At 38.7% G+C, this 24,645-nt stretch overlaps 1 protein-coding gene across 1 annotated transcript; it reads left to right on the top strand.

Moving 5' to 3' along the window:
- Positions 1-260: 260 nt before the first annotated feature.
- LOC121487529 (cytochrome b-c1 complex subunit 2, mitochondrial) lies at positions 261-24,464 on the top strand. The gene is made up of 14 exons (XM_041749360.1): positions 261-415; positions 3,268-3,351; positions 3,449-3,598; positions 3,850-3,914; positions 5,432-5,488; positions 5,732-5,856; positions 7,682-7,779; positions 10,767-10,824; positions 13,557-13,652; positions 13,970-14,169; positions 17,009-17,089; positions 19,099-19,175; positions 22,668-22,821; positions 24,143-24,464. Exons 1-14 carry the CDS (start codon positions 383-385, stop codon positions 24,224-24,226), a joined length of 1,362 nt encoding a protein of 453 aa, XP_041605294.1. The 5' UTR covers positions 261-382; the 3' UTR covers positions 24,227-24,464.
- Positions 24,465-24,645: the final 181 nt, after the last annotated feature.

Below are 24,645 nucleotides of genomic sequence, written 5' to 3'. Positions count from 1 at the left end.
GGGACTTCCTCATTGGACAGTCCGGATCGGGAGAATCCAAAGGGGCGGGGGTGGGAATAATGATAGGCTGTCCTACACGTAGTCAGAGCAAGATCACAGAGTGGATATCCGAGCAAGGACGAGGATCCAAAAAGTGGGAACATAAGTAATCTGAGTATTTACCTTAAAAACTTTGCGTCGGCCTATACTGCGTCTCGGAGGAATTGGACTGGCCCGGAGGTTGGGCCAGGGAGCAGTAGAGCGCGGGCGGCATAGAGAGTCCTCTTCACGTCGAAGGCGTGGGAAAGGGCGCGCGGGGGAAACTGGGAAACTCCTGTCCTCGGCCACCATCTTGCTTTCCCTTCAAGCCGGCGGGTCCTGTGGAGCAGAGCAATCTTGAGCTATGAAGCTGCTGAGGAGAGCCGGGTCCCTCTCGGTGAGCACAGCCGGCGGGCATGGGGAAAGGTTGGGGGAGCAGTTTGTCAGCAAGGTGATACGGACCGGAGGTGCCTGTTGTAGAGTTCCGGGGCCTGAGGCTCCCGCCTGCCCTTCAGCTGAACTCTGCGGGCCCAGGGGTCTGCAAGCTGGGTGAGGGTCGGGCGCTCGAGGCCCATCTCGTGCCACGAGCAGAAGAGACCGAACGCCGGAAAACCTGAAGGGAAAAGTGAAAGGGCTTGAGAACGGAAGTGAAGCGACTCGGTGGAGAGACCGCTGAAGGTCACTGCTGCGCTTGGGTGCCCGAGGAGGAAGCCGCGAGTCCTCGGGGGCAGGAGGCCGGCGTCGAGCTAGCCCTCCACCGTTACCCTTCAGCTCTGGCCTCTGCTCTTAGTGTATTACCGAGTGTCAGTCTCCCCAACGGCTAGGTGGGCTTATGAGCGAAATCCTAAGGAAGAAATGAGCTAATGCCTGTGTGAGCTTATGCATAAGTTCTACACCTTGTTATGGTGCCCGAACCGGATAACGCATCTTTCTTGATGTCCTATTAGAGACTTCTAGAAGGGGCTCTTGGTCTGTCCTCGGGAGCTGCTTAAGACTCCTTCTCCAAGGCCAAGCCAAACATAGCTGTCATTGGGGGGAAACTCCTCAAATGTCAGTTTGCTACCGGTGTGGAGCGCTGCTTATCCGGAGTGGAAGTGAGAAACACTTTTAAAAATCTCAGCTGGGTCAGTTTTGCCCCCAGGGGATAGTTAGCAATATCTGCTTGCTTTTTTTTTTTCAAGATTTTATTTATTTATTCATGAGAGAGAGACAGGCAGAGACACAGGCAGAGGGAGAAGCAGGCTGTATGCAGGGAGACTGATGTGGGACTCGATCCCGGGTCTCCATGACAAGGCCGTGGGCTGAAGGCAGGTGCCAAACCGCTGAGCCACCCGGGCTGCCCCTTACATTTTGGTTGTAACAACCTGTGGAGGAGCGCAGCTGGCATCTAGAGTCCAGAGGTACTGTTAAATAGTCTACGTACACAAGCGCGTCCATCCCTCCCACACGCACACAACCAAAACATTAACCTAGCCCAAAATGCTGATAGCATCTGCCTTAGTAGGTGACCAGTAACCTAGACGGAGGTGTAGAAGAACAGGGAATGGAGTTTCCCTGTGCCTAACGTTTAAATACATATACACTGTAGATTATACAAATGGTTGTGATTTAAACTATAATATAGCCTAAATTACACATCTGGGCACACCTAGACAAACCAATGATTAACAGCGCTGAGAGCAGCCCAGTTAGACTGACAAAAGACCCCCAAAATACCCATTCCATCCATCCCCACTTTACAGTAGATTAAAAAAGTCCAAGGTAACAGTTGGAGAGGACCAATTAAAAAAATAGCAGTAAACTTGAAAGCAATTAGTGTTTATAATTGTATCCCTCATTTGACATAATAAATTTGTACATATTTTGCTATTAGAGTTATCTAGTGATTGTATAACAATTATGGGAGTAATTCTTTGCATCTGATTTGAATGGGACAAATTATAGGCAGTACATAATCAAAGTGTCACTATTTCTTGAGGTGAAAGCCCTAAATCTCCCTTGGTAGTGGAACTATAGACTATTATTCATATTTGAACAGCTATGCTCACGTATCTTAAACTTTACTTTTAGAAAATCAAAAGGCAAATCACAAGTAGGATTAACTATACCACACCCAGGAGACGAAATTGATGGTTAAAAAAAAGCTAATTGTAATTTATTGTTAAAAAGTACTAATAACAAGTGAAAACTAGGAACCAACTTAGCACAGCACTGATGTTGAGTATATAACAAAATGCCCTCCAGGACATCACAGAGTAGGGGCATTGCAGCCCCTGATCTTAGGGAATCCTCAGGAAACTCCAGCATGTTCACTTGATTTTGGGAAAACATCTCTGCTTAATAACTTCATGAACCTTAGGATGAATTCTGTAGCATTGTGTATCATTACCAAAAGCCAATAAAGTTGCACATCTTGGATCCATTATCCAGAATTTAAGAGGACCTTTTTTACCTTTCCAGTGGCTGCATATAATGAACTGAGAATCTGCAGCTATGGTTAATTCCGGATGACGTAAATTTGTATTAGTCAAAGAAGTAAAATCCTTTGTTGTGTGGTCTTACCGTACCACCCAAGAGAATCAAGATACTTTGGAAGATATTGGGGGCTTGGAGGAAGTTTCCTTGGTATACTATGTCTTTTTTAAAGGTTACTGAAATGATTACAGAGATGAAGGCATTTCACTTGAAAAGTAGACTAAAATGAGACTCTGGGCAGATAAGGGAAACAGTAAAGCTAAAATCTATGAAAGGGAATGGCAGTCCCAAACTTTTTCAAAAAATTCCAAAGCGCTAGAGCCAGAAAGAACCACCTGAACCTTTAGTTAGATAGTTAAAAGGGAAAGGGGCACCTGGGGATGGCTCAGTCAGGGTCAGCGAGTCAGGGTCATGATCCCAGGTTACTGGGATCGAGGTGGTCCACTCAGCAGGGGTCAGCTTCTCCCTCTGCCTGCTGCTCCCCCTGCTTATGCTCTCTCTTCCTCTCTTTCTGTCAAATAAATAAATAAAATCTTTTAAAAGGTGGAGGAAGGGAGAAAATACAGTAGTTTTTTACACTTTAAAAAGTAAATACCGGATTAGATATACCTTTAGCCTCTACAAATCACAAATAGAGATTTAAAAGTGGTTGGGAAATAATAAGCTAAATCCTCCCATGAAGATATTTTATCACTGAATACCTTCTGCTGCTTGGGCACGCCAGAATATAAGACATTGAGAGAAATGTATATAACCTGTTTTTTCTGTGTTTAGAGATTTTATTCCCTGAAAGTTGCTCCCAAAGTGAAAGCCACAGCTGCCCCTGCAGGAGTGCCTTTACATCCTCAGGACCTTGAGGTTAGTCCCACTGAGTTACTCACTGGAACCCATATACATCTTAGCATCTTTGGAAATATAAAAGCGTTGATCACATCTCACTTTATTTTAAATACAGTTTACCAAATTACCAAATGGCTTAGTGATTGCTTCTCTGGAAAACTATGCTCCTGCATCAAGAATTGGTTTGTTTATTAAAGCAGGCAGTAGATACGAGGACTCCAACCACTTAGGAACCTCTCATTTGCTTCGTCTTGCATCCAGTTTGGTAAGCATCTTTACTACCTCACTCTGTTCAGAAATGCTATGGTATCTTGGTCCTATGGAAAAGAGAAACTATTGTGTGCTTCTTGGCAAACTTCACTTTATAATTCTTAAAGCTGAAAAAAGGATCCGCTGTTAAGGTAAAGTTCTTTTTGAATCTAATCATAATTAGACATTAAATTGTGATATAGCGTGATGTTTGCAAACTTGGCATTAAAAAATTACTGAAAGTACAGTTGTTCCTTTTTTTTCTAGACTACAAAAGGAGCTTCATCTTTCAAGATAACCCGTGGAATTGAAGCAGTTGGTGGTAAATTAAGGTTTGTTTAAAATAAGTAACAGGAAATAAATAGTGAAAACACTAGAAAGTATTCAATCATAAGGGATTTTTTTCTCTATTATCAAGGCATGAAGGATTTGTTAAACAGACACAAGCAGGAGAAGGCTAATGAATTTTACCACATCAAAATTAAAACATCTTTATGCCTTAAAGTGAAAATTCAAGTAACTGGTAGTAAATGTTTGCAACATAACAGAAAGAGGAAAAATAAAGAACTATATGTTAAGAGAAGACAAGTAAATAGAAAATGGATAGACAAAGGATGGAAACAGGCTCTTCCCAGAGGAGGAAGCCAGAAGCACTGATATTTACCTGTAATCACAGTCTGATGCCATAACCTATCAGATTTATATACTGTGTTGGCGGTGTTAAGGAAGAGGGAGACTGTCTTCTACAATTAGTGGAATAAATTGATAAAACTACTTAGAAAAGAATTAAGGAAAATCTAGTAATATTGAAAAGGAGCATATCTTACAACTTCTGTTTTTAATCCACCTGTACAAAGATATCTTTTTTTTTTTTTTTAAAGACTGGAAACAATCTAAATGCTATCTTCAGGGAAATGGGATAAATAAAGTATGATCTAGTGATATGACAAGACTAGTAGTACACAGCAATTAAGGGATAAGCTAGATCATTCCAATGAAATGTTTTGTGGAACAATGAGATATTTTTAAGGCAGGAGGCATTTATTACTTTTTTTTAAACAATACACAGTGCTTATTACAATTGGTTGTCTCTAGAGTGGGAAGAGGGGATGGAGGTTAGCAGGAGAAGGGTACAAAGAGATCTTCAGCTTTAATTGCCATTTTTTTTAAGTTGTGGTAAAATATACTTTAAATTTACTGCTTTAAATATACAGGTCTTTGGTGTGAAGTGACTTTAAGAAATTCTACTACCATCCATCTCCAGAATGTTATGTTCCCGAACTGAAACTCTCTAGCTATTAAACAGTAACTCCTGGGGCACCTGGGTGGCTCAGTCAGTTAGGTATCCACCTTAAGCTCAGGTCATGATCTCAGGGTCCTGGGATCAAGCCCCCACATTGGGCTCCCTGCTCAGCAAGGAGCCTGCTTCTCCTTCTCCCTCTGCTGCTCCCCCTGCTTATGTTCTCTCTGTCAAATGAAAAAGTAAAATCTTTATAAATAATAAGCAGTAAATTCCCACTCTCTTCCCACAACCTCCTACAATGACCATTCTATGTTCTATGATGTTGACTTCTCTAGGTTCCTCCTGAAAGTGGAATCACAGTGTTTGTTCTTCCAAGACTGACTTATTTCACTTAGCAGAATGTCTTCAAGGTGCATCTATGTATAACATGTCAAGATTTCCTTCCTTGAAAATATTTTCTTAAATATTTTATATTTTAGCTGATGAATATGTGTATTTTTATACCTCAAAATAATTTTTCCAAAGGAATTGGTTGATGTAGCAAAGATGTAAGGAGAGCTTATTCTTCTGATTTAGATAAATCACTGTAATTTATTTCTGATGCAGTGTGACTTCAACCAGGGAAAATATGGCCTACACTGTGGAATGCCTGCGGGATGATGTGTAAGTACCTGCATGTGTTGAGGACATCTGCTTTTAAAGAAACACTTAGCCACTCAGTTCTTGTCTCTTTTTAATGTGGCATTTTATGACCTCTGATTTTGGTTTTAGGCTCTTAATCACAAACTGTAGAACATTGTGCTTACCATAAGTCCAAACTTAATATATGAGAACATTACATTTACAGAGCATGGACGTTGGTTTTAAATTTTTGGCTCAAAACTCTCATCTTGATATCTTCTGTAGTGATATTCTAATGGAGTTCCTGCTCAATGTCACCACATCACCAGAATTTCGTCGTTGGGAAGTGGCTGCCCTTCAGTCTCAGCTAAGGATTGACAAAGCTGTGGCTTTTCAGAACCCACAGGCTTGTAAGTACATTTTCTGACCCTGCTTCAGTTGTTCTAAGATAATGGGTTTTAGGGAAGATCAATTTGTGGAGGAAAGAAATTGCTATTGAATTTCTTCTCTGCTTGGGTTTAAAAATGCCTTTTCCAAAAATTTGTCTAATATCTTAACGTATCTTTTCGTGTGTTTCTAAACGTTGATATTCTTGATTATTTTTCATCTTTGGTATATGTATAGAATCCCTGTTTTGAAGAATACACTGTTTCCACAGGGAGCCTTTTCTCCCTCTGCCTATGTCTTTGCTTCTCTCTATGTGTCTCTCATGAATAAATTAATAAAATCTTTGAAAAAGAAAAAAGAAAGAAGAATACAGTGTTTTTTTCAATAGTTTGTTTACGGCAAATCCTGCAACAGTTCAGGGCTGCTGCTACTGCTGGTATTATTATTTAGCCACTTACCTTTACTGGATCTTTCCAAAGCAAACAATTTAACTTTTTAAAAAATAAGGACTTTCTGGTATTCATATGATCTTGACAAGTATAATCACCAAAACAAACTAGTAAATAAGTACCACTGATTCTTGCAAGTCCTACAACTTCTGGCAGGAGCAGAAGTGTGCAGGTGGGCCACTCGGGTCGAAACAGGTGACTGGCTGCCAGGGCCTAGCATGGGATGGGATTTGCTCAAGTGTTTGCAACAAATGAGAGCTTGATTTAGGTTAGCTAATCTATTTCACAGTGATACCCTGTTTTACAAAGGAGTATGATCTTTCTTAAAATTGCAGAAAAAATGACTTATGTGTCAACAGTGGCTTCTTCCCTGCTGTTAGCAGTGAGGGTCCAGCCCTCATCCTTTCTGCCTGCACAGTTACTACTGTCTCCTGACTGGTGTCTGCCACATCTGCCTCTTTAGTCCATCTACCACATCCCATTGCAGCAATCCTTCTGACATGAATATCCTTTCAAGGCTTCTTCTTGTCCTTCATGTAACCTATATGTTCGCTTTCACAGTCTGGCCCTGGCCTTTCTTTCTTGCCTCTTGCTCTGCCTTGTTCCCTTCTAGCTGCAGTTCCCTTTGAATCCATTGTTGTGCTTTATGCTACTGTCTGTTTTCTCTTCTCTGCCTGAAATGCCCCTCTCTCATCATTCCCCTAGTAAACACCTACTCATTCTGTAAAGACTCATGCCCAGATTTTACTTCTTCTACTCCTTTCCAATCCCCACTGCTTTTCCCTTGCATCCCTGATGCTCTTTTGATCTGCTGGCATCACACCCATAATGCTTTATTTCAGTGTTCCCTCTAGGCATTTTGAGGGCAGGCATTTTGTCTCCTTCATTTCTCTATTTCCAGCACCTAGCAGGGCCTGGCATGGGAGATTACCCAGTTAGTGAGTAAATAAAGGGACATACCCCAGTCAAAGGCATGACTGAAGTAGGAAGGCAGGGACAGGGACAGTGCAGCAGTGAGGACAACTCGACTTAACACTGGCACTGGCGTGTATCTTAACCTGACAACTCATTACTTAGCCTAGAAGTAACATTCAGGTAAATGACTTATCCAAGGTCACATGGCACATCAGGCAGGGCTACAACTAGAGTCAGACTTGCTGAAACCCAGGCCATTATACTTTGTAGTGGTAGGCGAGCCCTGGTGTGTAGAAGCTGCTGTCAAGTAATTTCCTATTTTTCTCAGCACATTCGCCTGCCAGAGTTTTAAATTTCAAGCCCTCTTAACACTTGAATGCCATAAGGTGACCAAAATTGTATAGACTAGGTGCTTTCTAGGTTCTAAAAACATTATTCTTATTTGAATTATGTTCCTACAAATGCTTCTTTACTTATTTTACAGATGTCCTTGAAAATTTGCATGCTGCAGCTTACCGAAATGCCTTGGCTAATTCCCTGTATTGCCCTGACTACAGGATTGGAAAAGTGACACCAGATGAGGTACTGATAAAACACATTACATTTTCAAATGTGCTTATTTTCACATGAAATTGAACATCCATCTGCCATTTCAGGTTTATTTGTTAACGTTTCTTTTTATCTTCAAATTTTAAAGACTCACCTGCTGGCTTTATTATTTTTATCAGCTTGGCTTTATTTTTTTTTCCCTAAGATTTATTTATTTATTTATGATAGACGTAGAGAGAGAGAGAGAGGCAGAGAGAGAAGCAGGCTCCATGCTGGGAGCCCGACGCAGGACTCGATCCCGGGACTCCAGGATTGTGCCCTGGGCCAAAGGCAGGCGCCAAACTGCTGAGCCACCCAGGGATCCCCTCAGCTTGGCTTTTTAAATAAAATTTTATCTGAACAATTTTCACAGCTTTTATCATAAAAGGGACATGTTCATTTCAGAAAATCCAGAAAATAAAAACAAGCAAAAAAGGAAAACCTCTCACATACCTAAAGGCACTGAATGTGAATGCCTTTTTCAGGACCTTTTTCTGTGTGTATTTATCTTATTTAAACAGTATTTAAATGTTAAATTTCATAATCTTGTGACCAGAAGTCTTCCTGTAACTCCTCTGAATATGCAGTTAGGAATAAACCCACATCACCTCCCATCCATCATCAGCCTGCTTGGTAGCTCATTTGCCTCATCCAGCACATTGGCCTTACTTTGCTGCCAGGACAGATTTGTCACATGTCACAGCTATATATATAATGTAAAACTTCACTTCCAGAATGTGAAACCTGCAAGTGTAGATACATGTATATAATCTTAATTTTCTACTCCTATGACCTTGGAAAAATTTTTTTATCAAAAGACATTAAAAGAAAAATTGGGAACTATCAATATTTGCAAAATATATACAGCTCGGAAGTTAGGTTTTATTCTCATTTCATTTCTGGTTAGCCACTAGAGAAAACTGAACTGTGTATCGTCTCTCTTTACTCTTATTTCCCTGTTGGAAAACTACACTTACTAATCAGCAGTTTAATGCCTACCATTCATATGACACGTTTTTGTTTTTGTTTTTAAGATTTGTTTATTTTTTAATTTTTCTTAAGATTTTATCCAGTTGAGAGAGTGCGCACATGAGTGCTTATGAGCTGAGGGGGGGAAGGGGCAGAGGCAGAGGAAGAAACAGACTCCCTGCTGAGTAGGGAGCCTGATGTGGGACTCAATCCCAGGACCCTAAGACCATGACCCAAGCCAAAGGTAGATGCTTAACTAACTAAGCCACCTAGGCACCCAATATTTTATTATTTATTTGACAAAGAGTACACACATGAGAGAGAACACAAGCAGGGGAGGAGTAGAGAGAGAAGGGAGAACCAGACTTCCCACTGAGCAAGGAGCCTGATATGGGACTTGATCCCCGGGCCCCAGGATCATGACCTAAGCTAAAGGCAGACCTTAACCGAGCCACCCAGGCACCCCATATAGCACTTTTAAAAATTTATAACTGGAAAGAGTGTACATGCAAAACATTTATCCACAGGGATATCTACTGTAGCATGTTTATAATTGTGAAAAATTAGACACAAGTTAAATATCCAAATTTAGAGGACTAGTTAAGCAACTTATTAAGTATCTATGAAATGGAATGGAATGCTATACAGCCATTCAAAAATATTGGTATGGGAAAATTCCATAGCATATTGTCAAGTTAGAAAATGGAATTTATCATCGCTTCTTGGCCTTTTGGCTAAGATCAAGTGTAGAAAATGGAATTTATGAATAGGATATACCATAGGACCTCAACTTTTTAAAAATAAGGTGTGGGGGGGGGGTGTTAATGTGTGCACGCACTTGCATGTGTGTTTATCCTGAACAAATACCAAGATGTTAACCATGGTTATTTCAAAGTTATTAGCATATTTAAATGTGTCCTTAGTCTAAGGGAAGTTCTAAAGAAATTGGTGCTAAAATACCTTGAGCGATGGTGGCATTCAGTAGAAAAAAGAAAAGAATATGATTCCAAGGTGACTCCCAAGATGTAGGCACCATTCACTCTAGGGCACAGATTCTGGTAACTTGATTCCGGCACGTTACCTTAGCCTAAGGGATTCTCAACATTATGACCCATTTCCAAGGAACATTTTTTAGCCAATTTTTTCTATTCTTGACTCACAGTGAATTTTTAATATCAGATACACGGCCTATCTAGGTTTACATATATACATTTAACTATGTGTTTGTGTTTTATATTTAAAGGAATAAAATGGTTTTTTGCTCCTGAAAGCCAGTTTTCACTCCCTTGGAAGCAACAGTGTTCCTATTGAGAACCGGTTTTAGCTCTACTGTAGAACGTTAATAGTACTATTAACTATCTGTATCTGTATAAAGAAATCTGATGCACATCTGCTAAAATCACATTATAATAAAAATGATAAACTTAGCCTCATTTTTTTCAAGTTTAAACCAGTGTGTGCTCTAATGTTTTTTAAATTCCTTATTTTCAGTGCAGCTTTATTGAGGTAAAATTAATGTACCATACAATTCACCTACTTAAAATGTACAATTCAGGAGCGCCCGGGTGGCTCATTTGGTTATGTGTCTGACTCTTGGTTTTGGCTCAGATCATGGTGTGAGGGTTGTGAGATCAAGAGTCCCGTGTCAGCTCCACACTGGGCATGGAGTCTGCTTGAGATTCTTTCTCCCTCGGCCCCTTCCCCCACTCGTGCCCATGCATGTGCTCTCTTGATCTCTCTCTAAAATAAATAAAGCCTTAAAAAAAATAAAGTGCACAATTCAGTAGTTTTCACTATATTCACAGCCATGTAACCATTACCACATTAAGTTCTAGTTCTTTTAAGCAATAGTTTAAAAAAAAAGCAGTGTAATTCAACACCAGGTAGTCAGTAGTTCACTATAGCAACTTTTAAGCCTGAGTATTTATTTTCTTTTGACCTGCAGTTTTAATTTTTTACAGCTTTTTGTATTTAGACCAATATAACCTCACAAATGTTCTTAACTTCCTCAGTTGCATTACTATGTTCAGAACCATTTCACAAGTGCAAGAATGGCTTTGATTGGACTTGGTAAGTTGGGAATTGCTTCACGTCCTTCTCTTTCTTTAAGAGTAGTCTTTTAATCTGTAATTACATGAGCACAGAATTAAACCAAATTCGATAACTCGGTCCTCTGTTTATGTCAGGTATGGACTGTATGATAGGATTTTAATGGGTAGGTTCTTTTGTTTTAGTAAAAGCAGCATCCAACATTTAACTGTAAGTTTACAGCTTTTATCATAAAAGGGACATGTTCATTTCAGAAAATCCAGAAAACAAAAACAAAGCAAAAAATGGCTTTGAGTTCATTACAGTATTTGAAAAATCTATGACAAAGGGCAAATTTCTCTAAGCAAAGTGCTTTTACAAGTTTTTTGTTTATGTTTTAAAGAAGTATAACTTAATTGAAAATAGACAAGAGGCATGAACAGACAAATCATGGGGAAAATGTGTGTGTAGCCAATTGTTGTAAAACATAGCCTTGCTAATAGTGAAATTGGCAAAAATTAAAAGATTGATGCTGCCCAGTATTAACCAGGATATGGAGAAATTAAGCACTCAAAAATTGTCAGGAGTATAAACTGGTACATTTTTGGACGTCTATTTAAATATATTAAAGTTTTAAATATTTATATTTTTAGACCCAGCAATTTTACTTTTAAGCATTTTTCATACAAAGCAGTTGGTCAAGTTTACAAAACAGTTGCACAAAGGTATTATTTACAGTGTTGTTTTTTGGTTCATTCATTTTGTAAATAACGGCTTAATTGAGGTATTAATTCAAATACCATAAAATCCACCTTTTTAAAGTATACAGTTCCTTGAGCTTTATTATATTCAGAGTGCTGTAACTATTACCACTAATTTCAGAATATTTTCATCATACCCTCCCCCCCCCCCCCCCCAAGAAAAACTCTGCCTTCACTGTAGTCACTCCTTACTCCACCTCCTCCTTGCCTCTGGTGACCACTGATCTGCTTATTGTCTCTGTACAGTTGGCTTGTCTGGATAGTTAATGTAAATGGAGTCGTACAGTGTATGGCCTTTTATAGCCGACTTTTTAAAGATTTCTTTTTTATTCATTAGAGAGGGAGCACAAGCAGGGCAAGAGGCAGAGGGAGAGAGAGAAGCAAACTTCCCATGGAGCAGGAAGCCCAACTCGGGACTCAATTCCAGGACTGTGAGATCATGGCCTGAGCCAAAGGCAGACCGTTAACCATATAAGCCACCCAGGCACCCTATAGCCGACTTCTTTCACTTAACATAATGTTTGCAAGTACATCCATACTGTAGCAAGTACCAATGTTCCTTGGCAAAGTACCCTTTCCTGGCAAAAATAGTCCATTATCACCTTTTGTTCATCAGTCTGTCACTTGGGCATTTGAGTTGTTTTCACCTTTTGGCTATTGTAAATATAAACATTGGTGTATAAGTTTTAGGTAAAACACCTGTTTTTAATTCTTTGGGGTATATTATTAGAAGTAAAATTGCCAGGATCTATGGTAACTGTTAACCATTTGTGGAACTGCCAGACTGTTTCCAAGGCAGTTGAACCATTTTGAACCCCACTGACAATGCACAAGAGTTCCATTATCTCCACTTCTTCACCAGTACTTTTATCAGTCTTTTTGATGACATCCTAGTGTCTATGAAGCGGTATCTCCTTGTGGTTTTGATGTGCATCTCCCTAATAATTAATACCATTGAACATCTTCACTTTTTGGGCATTTGTATATCTTCTTTGAAGAAATGTCTATTCAAGTCCTTTGCCTATTTTTGAATTGGGTTGTCCTTATTTTTGAGTTGTAAGAGTTTTTTTATATATATCTTGGATATTAAATCTTTATCAGTTATATCATTTGCAGACATTTTTTTCCCCATTCTTTGGCTCCATTTCTTGATAGTGTTGTTTGATGGTATATATATATATATATATATATACACATACACCTACATACATATGTGTGTGTGTGTGTATGGAATATTATTACTCAGCCATTAAAAAAATGAAATTTTGTTGTTGGCAACAGCGTGAATGGAACTAGAGGGCATTATGCTAATGAAATAAGTCAGAGAAAGACAAATATTATGATTTCATTCATAGGTGGAATTTAAGACAAACCATGAGAGACTCTTAACTATAGGAAACAGGGTCGCTGGAGGGGAAGTAGGGATTGGGGATGAGGTTACTGGATGATGGACATTAAGGAGGGCACATGGTATAATGAGCACTGGGTGGTATATGCAACTGATGAATCACTAAACTCTACCTCTGAAACTAATACACTATGTCAATTAATTGATTTTAAATATTAAAAAAGTGTTCTTTGATGCACAATGCAATACTGTTTTAATAGTCAATGATTGGAAACATGCTAATGTCCATCTAGAAGGGATTGATTAAATAAATGATAGTACATCCATATTAAGGAATTCTTTATAGCCATTAAATGTTTTGCTGTAGACCACTCACTCAGATATAAATTACCAAAAACAAGTTAGAAGCGATATGAATAGAATAACACCATTTTAAAAGGAAAAGAAAATGAGGAGTATATATGTAGAAAAAAGTGCTAGATGAATATGTATTAGTAAACTGTAAGTGGACTCTCTGGGAGAGTAGCACTGTGGGGGGGGCTCTTGTTTTCTTTACTATTTCTGTAATAACTTGAATTGTATAATCACATATTTTTAAAACCTATATGTTATAACTGTATTTTAAAAACTATGGTTCTGGCTTGGTTTTGTTTCTATTGAAATAGGTGTGGGTCACCCTGTTCTAAAGCAAGTTGCGGAACAGTTTCTCAACATGAGGGGCGGGCTTGGTTTACCTGGTGCAAAGGCCAGATACCGTGGAGGTAAGCATTTTGTTCTGTTAGAGCTGATTTATCAGAAGGACGTTCCCCTTCAGAATAGCATAATGGAGTGGGATAGGCCTGATTACTTACCACCAAACAGACTCAGTGTAGAAGGGAAAGATTAGATTGTTTGGGTGTTGTGTATTAAATATGTTTCATGTGTGTGTTATGGGGAGAACAGGATGGCATGCTGAGAGCACCAGGCCACAGAAAATCTTAATCTTAGTGGGTTATACTTCATCATAGAGAATATGAAAGAATAAAACAAGTGATGACAAAGCCCCTTTATTCTTTACTCTCTCCTTATGTGGTACCAGGTGAAATCCGAGAGCAGAATGGAGACAGTCTTGTTCATGCGGCTCTTGTAGCAGAAGGTGCTGCCATAGGAAGTACAGAAGCAAATGCATTTAGTGTTCTCCAGTATGTCCTTGGTGCTGGACCACACGTCAAGAGGGGCAGCAATCCCACCAGTTCCCTATACCAGGCTGTTGCCAAGGGAGTTCACCAGCCATTTGATGTGAGTCTGAGTAGTCAACATCTCTCCTTTTTGTTTTTAAAGGCTTACTGTGTATGATGTAGTCCTGCTCTTAAAATCTAAGGTAAGAACAAAGAAAATCTTTGTAAAATTGAAGAGATAGGGTCTAATAGAAAACTTCCTCTCTTTTCAATTATTCTAATATAGAAAGAAGGAAATGCTTAAAAATTAGAAACTTCATACTTCAGTTCCCTTTAGAACAAAATTTTAGATATTAAATATTTTCCTATATTGTAATTAGTCTATTTTCTAAGTTTTCTTCTGTCGTCTTGTGTTCTTGTGGCTACTTCATGAATTTTTTTTTTTTTAAGATTTTATTTGTTTATTCGTGAGAGAGAGAGACAGAGACACACAGGCAGAGGGAGAAATGGGCTCCATGTGGGGAACCTGATGCGGGACTCGATCCCAGGACCTCAGGATCATGACCTGAGCCAAAGGCAGACACTCAACCACTGAGCCTTCCAGGCACCCCTACTAAATGACTTTCATTGCTCTTCATGTTTTCCCACCAGATGTATATCATACACGAAAAACTGTTTACAGACTCATCCCTCCAGTTTGAGATTAAAAAAGAAATTGTAACAAAAAGCCATGTTACTCTAGAACACACTTTTTATGACAGAAAAACTTTCAAAATAATGATATTCAAATCAAGAGAATGTAAAATGTCAGCAAACAGTTACTAATTTAATGAATGACCATTGTTTGGCCAATGTAATACCCCACATGGCCTTCAATGATAAGCCTTTAAAGGGCAACAAATATACTAAATTATAGGATTTAATATTGTTCACGATTTTACAACAGTACATGGCACAAGTAGGTAGCCTTTGACCATTGGACACTTGAGTAGAATTAAAATCACCTCACTTTTCATTCCTCTGTTTAATATTGTCAACACAAGACGAACAGACCTTTTAGAATCTCTGAAGGTAAGAAAGTTTTATTGGAGCACAAGTCAGGACACCTGCCCAGGAAACATGTTCTTCACAGGGAAGAAAGTGCTCTGTAGAATGAACAGTTTCTACAGAATCATATACTTTTTATATCTCGTAAAACCTTAAAAGATCATAGAATAGCATCTGGGCAGGAATCATGAGTTTTACTATAAAGAAGTGCAGGGGGTATGAGCACTGATCGGTATCTTAAGGACAACATAGTTTCCTTTAGGCTACTCATTCACAAAGCAGATGTACAGTGATATGTGGCAGGCCATAAATCAGGCTTTTGGTTTGAGGAAAGTTTATTATATATGGTCATGTTGACTTAGAAATCTAAAATGGTTCTCCTGTATATCAGGCCTTGAGAGAGTTTTTCTCTCTTACATAATAGTTTTCAAACTTTTTTCTTTTTCTAAGTAGAGGAACCTTTTTTATCCCATACAGTTTCCCAACTGCAATGCTGAGCATAAAAATTTTCACTTTTAAATAAATTTTTAATGTTTACTTAACATTGAAAGCCTTGGAACCTTCTGTACAGAACCATGGAGTTCCCTCCTGGAGCACAGTTTGAAAACCATTACCTTAAATTAGTCTTACATTAAATTTAGCTGCTGCTTTTTAAATTCCCTCTACATTTTCTCTCTTCTGGTTCATGGTCTGCTCTGTTCTCTTCATGCTAGTCTTCACCATTGAATATTAATGATGCTTCTGGGTGGATGGAGTTTAATCCCAGTGATGTAATTTAACAGAAATTCCTACTTTAGCATTTGGCCAGAAATTTGAGGTATGAACAAGAGAGTCTCAAAATGGTAATTAAACTTCAAAACATTAAAGAACATTTCTTCTTGTGCTCTATATGGGCTGAGCTAGTGGTTCTCAAATTTTAACATGCATAAGAATCACCTAGAATTATTTTTGAAATGTGGCTTTTCCAGTTTGCATCTATAGGGATCTGAGTGAGTAAATCTGTTAGAGGAATTTGAAAGTCTGTATTTTTAATAACAGATCAGGTGATCTTTATGTAAATCATCCTCATAAACACTGGGAAACATGATACTAAGCATTTGTGATCACCTACCAGAGCTTAACACTCTGCTCAGACTGCAGGCAGGAGTACCCCTGCTATCCAGAGACCTGTGGCTGCCTTGGATACCTGAATAACATCCACTAAGCAGACATTTCCCCCCAACCCTTTAACTTTGTGTAGAAGTGTACGTGAACTGGTTAAAAAATAAAAAATAGAAAAAAATAAAAATAAAAAAATAAAAAATAAATAAAAAAAAAATAAAAAATAGAAAAGTCACCAGCAGTAGCAGAGGGAAGAAAGCAGGTTTGTTTAATGCCAAAGCCCACAGTCTGTACCATTCAGCCATAATAATTGTCACAAAGTAATATTTACATTAACCTTTAATCATCAAAGGTTAGAAAATACTCAGAAAGTGAAGCAAGCAATCTGTTTAATAAATATTTAAATGAAAAAAGTTAAAACCATTATGGTTTCAAAAGAAGTAACCTGGGGACCCCTGGGTGGCTCAGCGGTTGAGCGTCTGCATTCAGCTTAAGATGTGATTGATCCTGGAGTCCAGGGATTGAGTCCTACATCAGGCAACCTGCATGGAGTCTGCTTCTCCCTCTGCCTGTGTCTCTGCCTCTCTCTCTCTCTCTCTCTCTCTCTCTCTCTCTCTCTCATGAATAAATAAAATCTTTAAAACAAAACAAAAGTAACCTGTATATGAAACACTTCAGTCTGACATAGCTGGTTATGTGAAATACTAGTTTCTCTTGCTTATACTCTGAAGGTCCCAAATTTTCGTCTCTTTGGAAAATTGTGTCCTTTTACCTGATAAAGTGACATGCAGTAAAATTTCATTATATTTCAGGTTTCTGCTTTTAACGCTAGTTACTCTGATTCCGGCCTCTTTGGGATTTACACTATCTCACAGGCTGCTGCAGCTGGAGATGTAAGTTGCAAACTCACTATCTCTCAAAAGTGTCTTTCCTCCATTAACATTTTTCTAGTAAAAATAGGGAGTGTTTGAAAGCCATGACTTACTGGAGCTCTGTATATAGTGGATCTCATTAGAGTGTGTCTGCTGTGCAAGGAACTTACAAATGTATACTTCTGCTTTCAGGGAAAAGGGAGGAAGTGTCTCCTTGGTATTTTGGTTCTGTTTTGACGGGTGGCATTGAGTTGTTTCTGGGACATCTCATTGAGAACCCCAGTGATATCAAGGCCAGAGTTGTCAGTACAGAAATTGTGCTGAAGTCAGGATAGTATGTGAAAGATTGTAGGAGAAGAAAACCAAAGCTCTAGTTCTAGGGCGTTCCACCAAGTGACTAATGAAAATGGACCAAAAAACAGAAAGAAAAAGAAGAGAAACTGAAATTTTTGGAGGCCAGAAAAGAGAGAACAGTTAACACCATTTTGATCCAATCTGGATTAATGTCCATTTAGTTACCACAGAGAGCCCCAATAGTTAATAATAAACCAGGACATCATTGGTAATAGAGTTTTTACCAGGGTGTTTAGAAGTGTTAAGGAATGAATGAGAAGAAAGAAATGTGAGGTTGGCATAGGCAAGTGGAGCTCAGACTTACTGGGTGGTAGTTTTAGGAGAGCCTACACTGAGAAATTAAGTTGGGAGAGAATTCATACCTAACGGAAAGAAAGATGGGAGCAGGTGTAGTAGCTAGGAAATTTTAAATGGATCAGGTCTGAAAAAGTGCAAACAGGTGGGATACAGAGTATACAAGTGGACATTGTAGCCTTGGACACAAACGCTGATGTTTGGGAGATGTTGGAAAGATGCAAAAGTACATCCCAGTGAGGAGGCTAAGTCAGATCTTGAGAGTAAGAGAAGGCAGGAGAGTGTAAAGAAAATAATGGGATTTGGGACAAGTGAATGGCTGGATACACACAGAGTGGGGATCGACAGACATGTAAATGTCTCCTGGTGAGAGAGGTGAGAGACCACAAATTTGTACTGCAGTTACTTATTACACATATTGTCATGTATTAGTCATTTCATAGTTTTTCTTCAGTGGTATTCCCAATGGAGAAATGGAGGAGACAGGTTGTAGGGTTAATCCAAGATTGGAAGCATGCAAAGTGGGCAGGTCAGAAGCATGGGCATATGGAAAAGGAGTGGGGCACACTGGCGAGAGGGACTGAAGGAGTGAATCTTGGATCTTGGCCAGATAGAGAAGCCAAAGTGTCTGATAAAAAGTGGACACACCAAGGAATTAAAGATCATGATGAGGTGGAAGAACAAGGACAGTGTGATTAAAGACTTAGGCCAGGGGTCTTGGAATTGATGATTTCACAGGGAGGGCAAATTTAGGTTATATACAGGTCGGGTGTGGCTATGGAAATGGGTAGCTAAAATGCACTGGAAATGGAGGTCCTAGAATTTAAGTGATTAGGGGTAGGTCAGTGACCCAGGATGGTGCCAAAGTTGGGTTGGAGAAAATTATTGAATGGATTTATGAATTTATTCAACAAATATTTGCCAAATGCCCACCCACATTACTGAACTTGCTTCCTCCTTGACTCTGGCATCCCAGACATGGACAAGCTTTACAAATCAGCCATGTATGAATTACTACCTTCTTCTTAGTGAATAGTAAGGGATAGCAGTATTAATTGCATGATGAAAGTCTGGGGAAATTTTAAAAAGTGTTTATTCTTTAAGGGCAATTATGAATTTCTGTGTTTGCTTTTCCTAAACCATCTTGGCATTCTCTGCCACTTTTCTAAAAAGCTTGGCTACTTGGATACTATAAATTTGTACAAACAGCTGCTTTATGGACCACTGGAAAAATAAAGAACACATAGTGGCAAGAATTCCAAGTGCTGTTTCTATGGAACTAACCTTCCACCTTGTGTTTTTGCCTCAGTAGAAAAGCATTTGATTGCTTCAGGAAGACTGGCACTGATCAAAAATGACCAGCTTTCTTTTATCTATCCTAGGTTATCAAGGCTGCCTATAATCAAGTAAAAACAGTTGCTCAAGGAAACCTTTCCAGTGTAGATGTCCAGGTTGCCAAGTATGTTTCAGTATTAACTGTTTTTTGTGTTTCGCCTATTTGAAAGGGTTTTTTTTTCTAAGATTTTATTTATTCAAGAGAGAACAAGCAGTGGCGAGGGGCAGAGGGAGAGAGAGAAGCAGACTCCTTCCTGAGTTGGGGCTCTATCCCAGGACCTTGAGATCATGACCTGAGCCAAAAGCAGACACTTGACTGAGCCACCCAGGTCCCCTTGAAAGTTGTATTTTCTGTTGTGACATACACACAAAAGCATTGAAAGATACAGAAGAGTATTTAAAAGGGAAACACACCCACATCTTATACCACCTAGAGATATAATTTTCAACATTTTGCTTATTTTCTTGACCATTTTATGATTTCTAAACGTAATTGTTACTATTATTATATATACTTATATCCTATAAGTATATAAGCATGTTTATGGTAGAAATTTGAAATTTGGAAATAAGTCAAAAACGATCTTTCATTCCTTACCAATGATTCCTCTTTTTTTTAAATCATAATGTTTCCACTTATTCAGATTACTAAAAATGTATTATAAACAATAGCAATAGGTGTATCAAAATATACTTGTTGGACATTGCCTACTATAAAAGATATTTTTGGCTTTAAAACATTTTTGTATTTCATACCACATTCTTGGTATATATTCCCAACTGGGTCAAGAATTATAAATATTATAATGAAAGTCTGTTCAAATATATGTGTGTGTGTGTATAATATTTTTATTTTTGTATTTCAAAGTCCCAGCATAAAAAGGTTGTACCAGTTTATAATCACACCACCAGTATATGAGAGTACCTGTTGTGCCATAATCATTGGCAATTTTTTTTTTTTTACCTCTTTACTGATTTGATAGACCCAAAAAAGATACAGTAGTCCTCCCTTATCCATGGTTTCGCTTTCCACAGTTACCTGCAATCAACCATGGTCTGAAAGCAGGTGATCCTCCTCCTGACTTATTGTCAGAAGGTCACTAGTAGCTGAACACTATGTCACAGCACATCTATGTCCCTCATCTCACTTCATCTCATCACATAGGCATTTGATCATCTCATATCATCACAAGAAAGGTGAGTACAGGACAATAAGATATTTTTAAATGAGAGAGGTAGACCATATTCACATAACTTTTATTATATTGTTAAAATTGTTCTATTTTATTAATAGTTATTGTTAATCTTTCCCTGTGCCTAAGTGAAATATAGGTATGTAGGAGAAACATAGTACATATAGGGCTTGGTACTAAGCATGGCTTCACGCATCCACTGTAGGTCTTGGATGGTATTCAACATGGATAAAGGATGATCACTGTGTCTGATTAAAAGATTGAAATATCTGTCTCCTATTTGATGATTTTTAAATTCCCACTATGGGAATTCCAGCAACTGGGAGTGCCAGCAAAACCTCACTTGGTTAGTTCGGGGAGTTGCTCTAACAAGAGGCATACTTTGGACCAAGCTTGCCTTTTCATATGTCAGTTTAAAACACTTAAACTTGACTTCATCCATTTAGGACAGTTCAAAATGTGAATCATGAAACTCAGACTATCTTCATGATCCCCTTTAGTACTGTCCACAAAGGAAGTATGACAGAGCAGATTACTACCCAGGAGGGGACAACTTATTGGTCATTTCTGTTCCCATTAGCATTATTACTTCTGTTAGACTGAACACACTAAAAAATTTCACAGTAGCTTATTAAATATTATGTACATGGGACCAAGGTTGGTTAATAGGATGCTGTTCTTCATGATTGCACCAGAAACAAAACACAATGAGAATAAATCGAAACCCTAGATTTACTTAAAAATTGGTTTCAATTCTAATTTATTTAAGAAAATGTATTTCCATAAGCGTAGCTTAGTGTAGTTTTTATAAGGTATGGCAACATGTAGAAAATGGAATTTCAGCTACTAGTATCAAGATATGTTTCTTTTCTGCCGTTTTGATGGGGTTGATACTTTTTCTTGTAAGGTTCTTATGAGTCTTCCTATAGGAAAGGAAAGAAAGTAAGGTGTCATTGCTGAAGGAACAAACTGATAATCTCTTGATAAAGTTTATGGTAGTAAAGAAATATTTTAAGTTTCTATTTAAACTCCAGTTAGTTAACATACAGTGTTATGTTAGTTTCAGGTGTACAGTATAGTGATTCAACACCTCCATAGGTCATCCTGTGCTCATCACAGCAGGTGCACTCCTTAGTCCCCATCACCTGTTTCACCCCTTAGTCCCCATCACCTGTTTCACCCCCACCCACCGCCCCTCTGGTGATCAGATTGTCACCTAGAGTGAAGAGGTAAAATCTTTGGGGCCCCTGGGGGTGCTTAGTCTGTTAAGCGTCCAACTCTTGGTTTCACCTCAGGTCATGATCTCAGTGTCATGAGATCAAACCCTGCATTGGACTCCTCACTGGGCGTGGGGCCTACTGGAGATTCTCTCCTTCCTCTGCCCCGCGCCCTCTCTTGGGTAGGAAAAAAAAAAGAGGTAAAGTCTTATTTTAATTAAGCTGACAATGTGGCAAAACTGCTGCATTAAATTGTGCTTATGTGTAAATGGAAGTCTTGCTACAGAGTTCCAGACGAGGGTAGTTTATTAAGTTACTTGAGTGCCTTTCTGAACACCAGTTTCTGAGAGAATTATGAATTGGATTTTTATTTCAAATTCATGCTTTGTGCTCATATTTAAGCAGCAAAGACCATAAGACCTCTACTGTCCTTCCCCACTTGCCTTCTCAATCACGCCCCATCCTCACTGAGACAAATCTCAGTGTAGCAGTGGGCCTCGGGGGATGCAGATAGATTGAGAATCAGCACACACTTGTAATATTCTACAAGTGGACAGTGCCTTAAGACCCCACATAGATATTCTGCTTAATAGAAATGTCTAAAATCATCACCAGAAAAGTATTAGGAGGCAAGAGTTTACTTCATTAATCAAAACTTCACATTAAAATAGTCTTGGGATCCCTGGGTGGCGCAGCGGTTTGGCGCCTGCCTTTGGCCCAGGGCGCGATCCTGGAGACCCGGGATCGAATCCCACATCGGGCTCCCGGTGCATGGAGCCCGCTTCTTCCTCTGCCTGTATCTCTGCCTCTCTCTCTCCCTCTGTGACTATCATAAATAAATAAAAAAAATTTAAAAAAAAAAAAAAAAAAAAAAAAAAAAAAAAAAATAAAATAGTCTTTAAAGAAATAAAAATTAAATAAAAGTCTTTAAGTTCTAGTGTAAAATCAAAAGGCAGTCTGTTGGGTTTCCAGTATAATCTTATATTGACAGCTTTCTAAATAATCAAATAATAACATAATTGATGAACTGAAGACACAGAAGGGAGGGCTTTAGGCCTGGAAGATTTCAAAGCTATTAATTTGTGTATTCATGAAAACATCTTTGAGTTTGAGAACATATTTTATTTGGTTTGAGAACATACTTTAAAATCTCCTTGCTGTTATAAAACTGGCTTTTGCCTTAGTTACATACCTTTTACTGAACAGGAACAAGCTGAAAGCTGCCTACCTAATGTCAGTGGAGTCTTCTGAGGGGTTCCTGGATGAAGTCGGGTCCCAGGCGCTGGTTGCTGGGTCGTACACGCCGCCAGCCACGGTCCTTCAGCAGATTGATTCCGTAGCTGACGCTGATATTGTAAATGTAAGCAAATGAAAACTTATGATTTAACATCAAATAATTTGACCTTAATGATCCAATTTTGGAAAGAATGCATAAGCTCCTTTGGGCCATATATGTCACTGTCCTACTGTTTGGTGCCTCTCTGCCTGGCTCAGAGGCGGGAGGGCTCATTACCATCACTTCCATAGATGGCTTCCTTGTCAACTCAGGGTGTGTGTCTTCCTCATTCAACTAAAAGTACCAGAGTAAACCATTTAAAATTCTTAGAGGTCAGGAAGAGTTGAATATTGGCCATTTCATGTGATTCAACCTAATAGTTGAATTTGGCGTTTCTTTCTCCTTCCCACGAAATAAACTTTATTATGACAGTCCTGCACCATCCAGCATCTCAAGATTTCCATTTGTCTTCTCAACCGAAGACATTCTCCTGCTATTGCTTTTTTTTTCTTCACATATATAATTATGAGATTGAGTTGTTTTGAGGGCAAGGACTACGTCTTATACCTTTTTGTATTCTTTACGGTGCCTAACAAATATGTAAACTACAGAATAAATCCAAAATCAGTGGGTTTTCCCAGTTTCTTCCTATATTAAAAATGTCGACTCCTTTGGCGTTGTTAGAGGTCTCAGCCATCTTCTCATGAACAGCTCTACCTTATGTAGGGGCAGCGGGGATAGAAAAAAGAAACAGGTTATTTTAAGGTAGCAACCTTGACTTGATTTCACTTGGCCCCTAAGTTCATCATTTTCATACTCTTCCAAATGATTCTCTTCCTCTTGTATATGATCATCATGTGAGTCCCAGCCCTGGCTGCCACTACCCCACCGTCTCCCCATGAAAAAACTGAGATAATGTGGGGGCTGCTACTTGTGGCAGTACATCCAACCTAAACAACCAGCCTCTGTCCTTGAAATAGTGGCATAAAGAACACAGTAACTTTTATGTTAACGGTGTATTTTTATTGACTCAAGACTATTTGCCATGGTAATACAGAAACAGGAAAGTACTGCCCGGCCTGAGGCCAACTCTGCCCTATTTTGCAACATCAGTGAGATTTTCCCTTTCCCCTTTTTAATAGCTCTCCTCATATCTGGAGCACCACACTTTCTCAGTCACCCATAGGAGGGAACATTCAAAGGAACAGCTGAGCTTTGTTTTCTTACAAAGTCACAAATTAGAATAATGCACTGACCCTCACAAGAGCTTAGTCCAGAATTGCTAGTTCAGGATGCCCTGCCCATACACTCTTGAAATAACAGAAGAATAAGTTTGTCTACTAGATAATACATCCCCTTATCTCCATTCATTTTTCTTTTTTTTCTTTTTTTTTTTTTTTTAAAGGCTGCAAAGAAGTTTGTTTCTGGCCGGAAGTCCATGGCAGCAAGCGGAAATTTGGGCCATACACCTTTTGTTGATGAGTTGTAATACTGAAACACATCTTTCAGAGAAGAGCTGAACGTTTTCTCAACCCAGAGCAGAAAACACATGAAAGTCAAAAATCTCTTAATATAACATTTATCTTTTTTTTCCCAATGAGATGAAATGTCTTAGAACATAAATACAGGTTTTTGTTCCCAGCTGACTTAAAGTCAATAAAACATTCTGTTTAAATGTTTTTCTTGCATCTTTGCAATTGGCTAATAAAGTATTTATTATACGCTGAGATCTTTGTCTTAGATGCTGTAACAGAGAACAGGAGTATAACAATAGAGCCCAGAAACATCAGAAACTATTAAAATCAAGGTAATTATTGATGGCTTTTAAAGATAAGCCATCAATAATTATCCTTTTAAAATCTATCCTTTTGGATCAGAACTATTAAGCAGTCTGGGTTTTACCCCTTT

This window comes from Vulpes lagopus, chromosome 3 (assembly GCF_018345385.1).
Source record: "Vulpes lagopus strain Blue_001 chromosome 3, ASM1834538v1, whole genome shotgun sequence".
NCBI classification, from domain to species: Eukaryota; Metazoa; Chordata; class Mammalia; order Carnivora; family Canidae; genus Vulpes; species Vulpes lagopus.
Note: the sequence above shows the minus strand (reverse complement) of the source record. Positions and strands in the feature narration are given on the sequence as shown.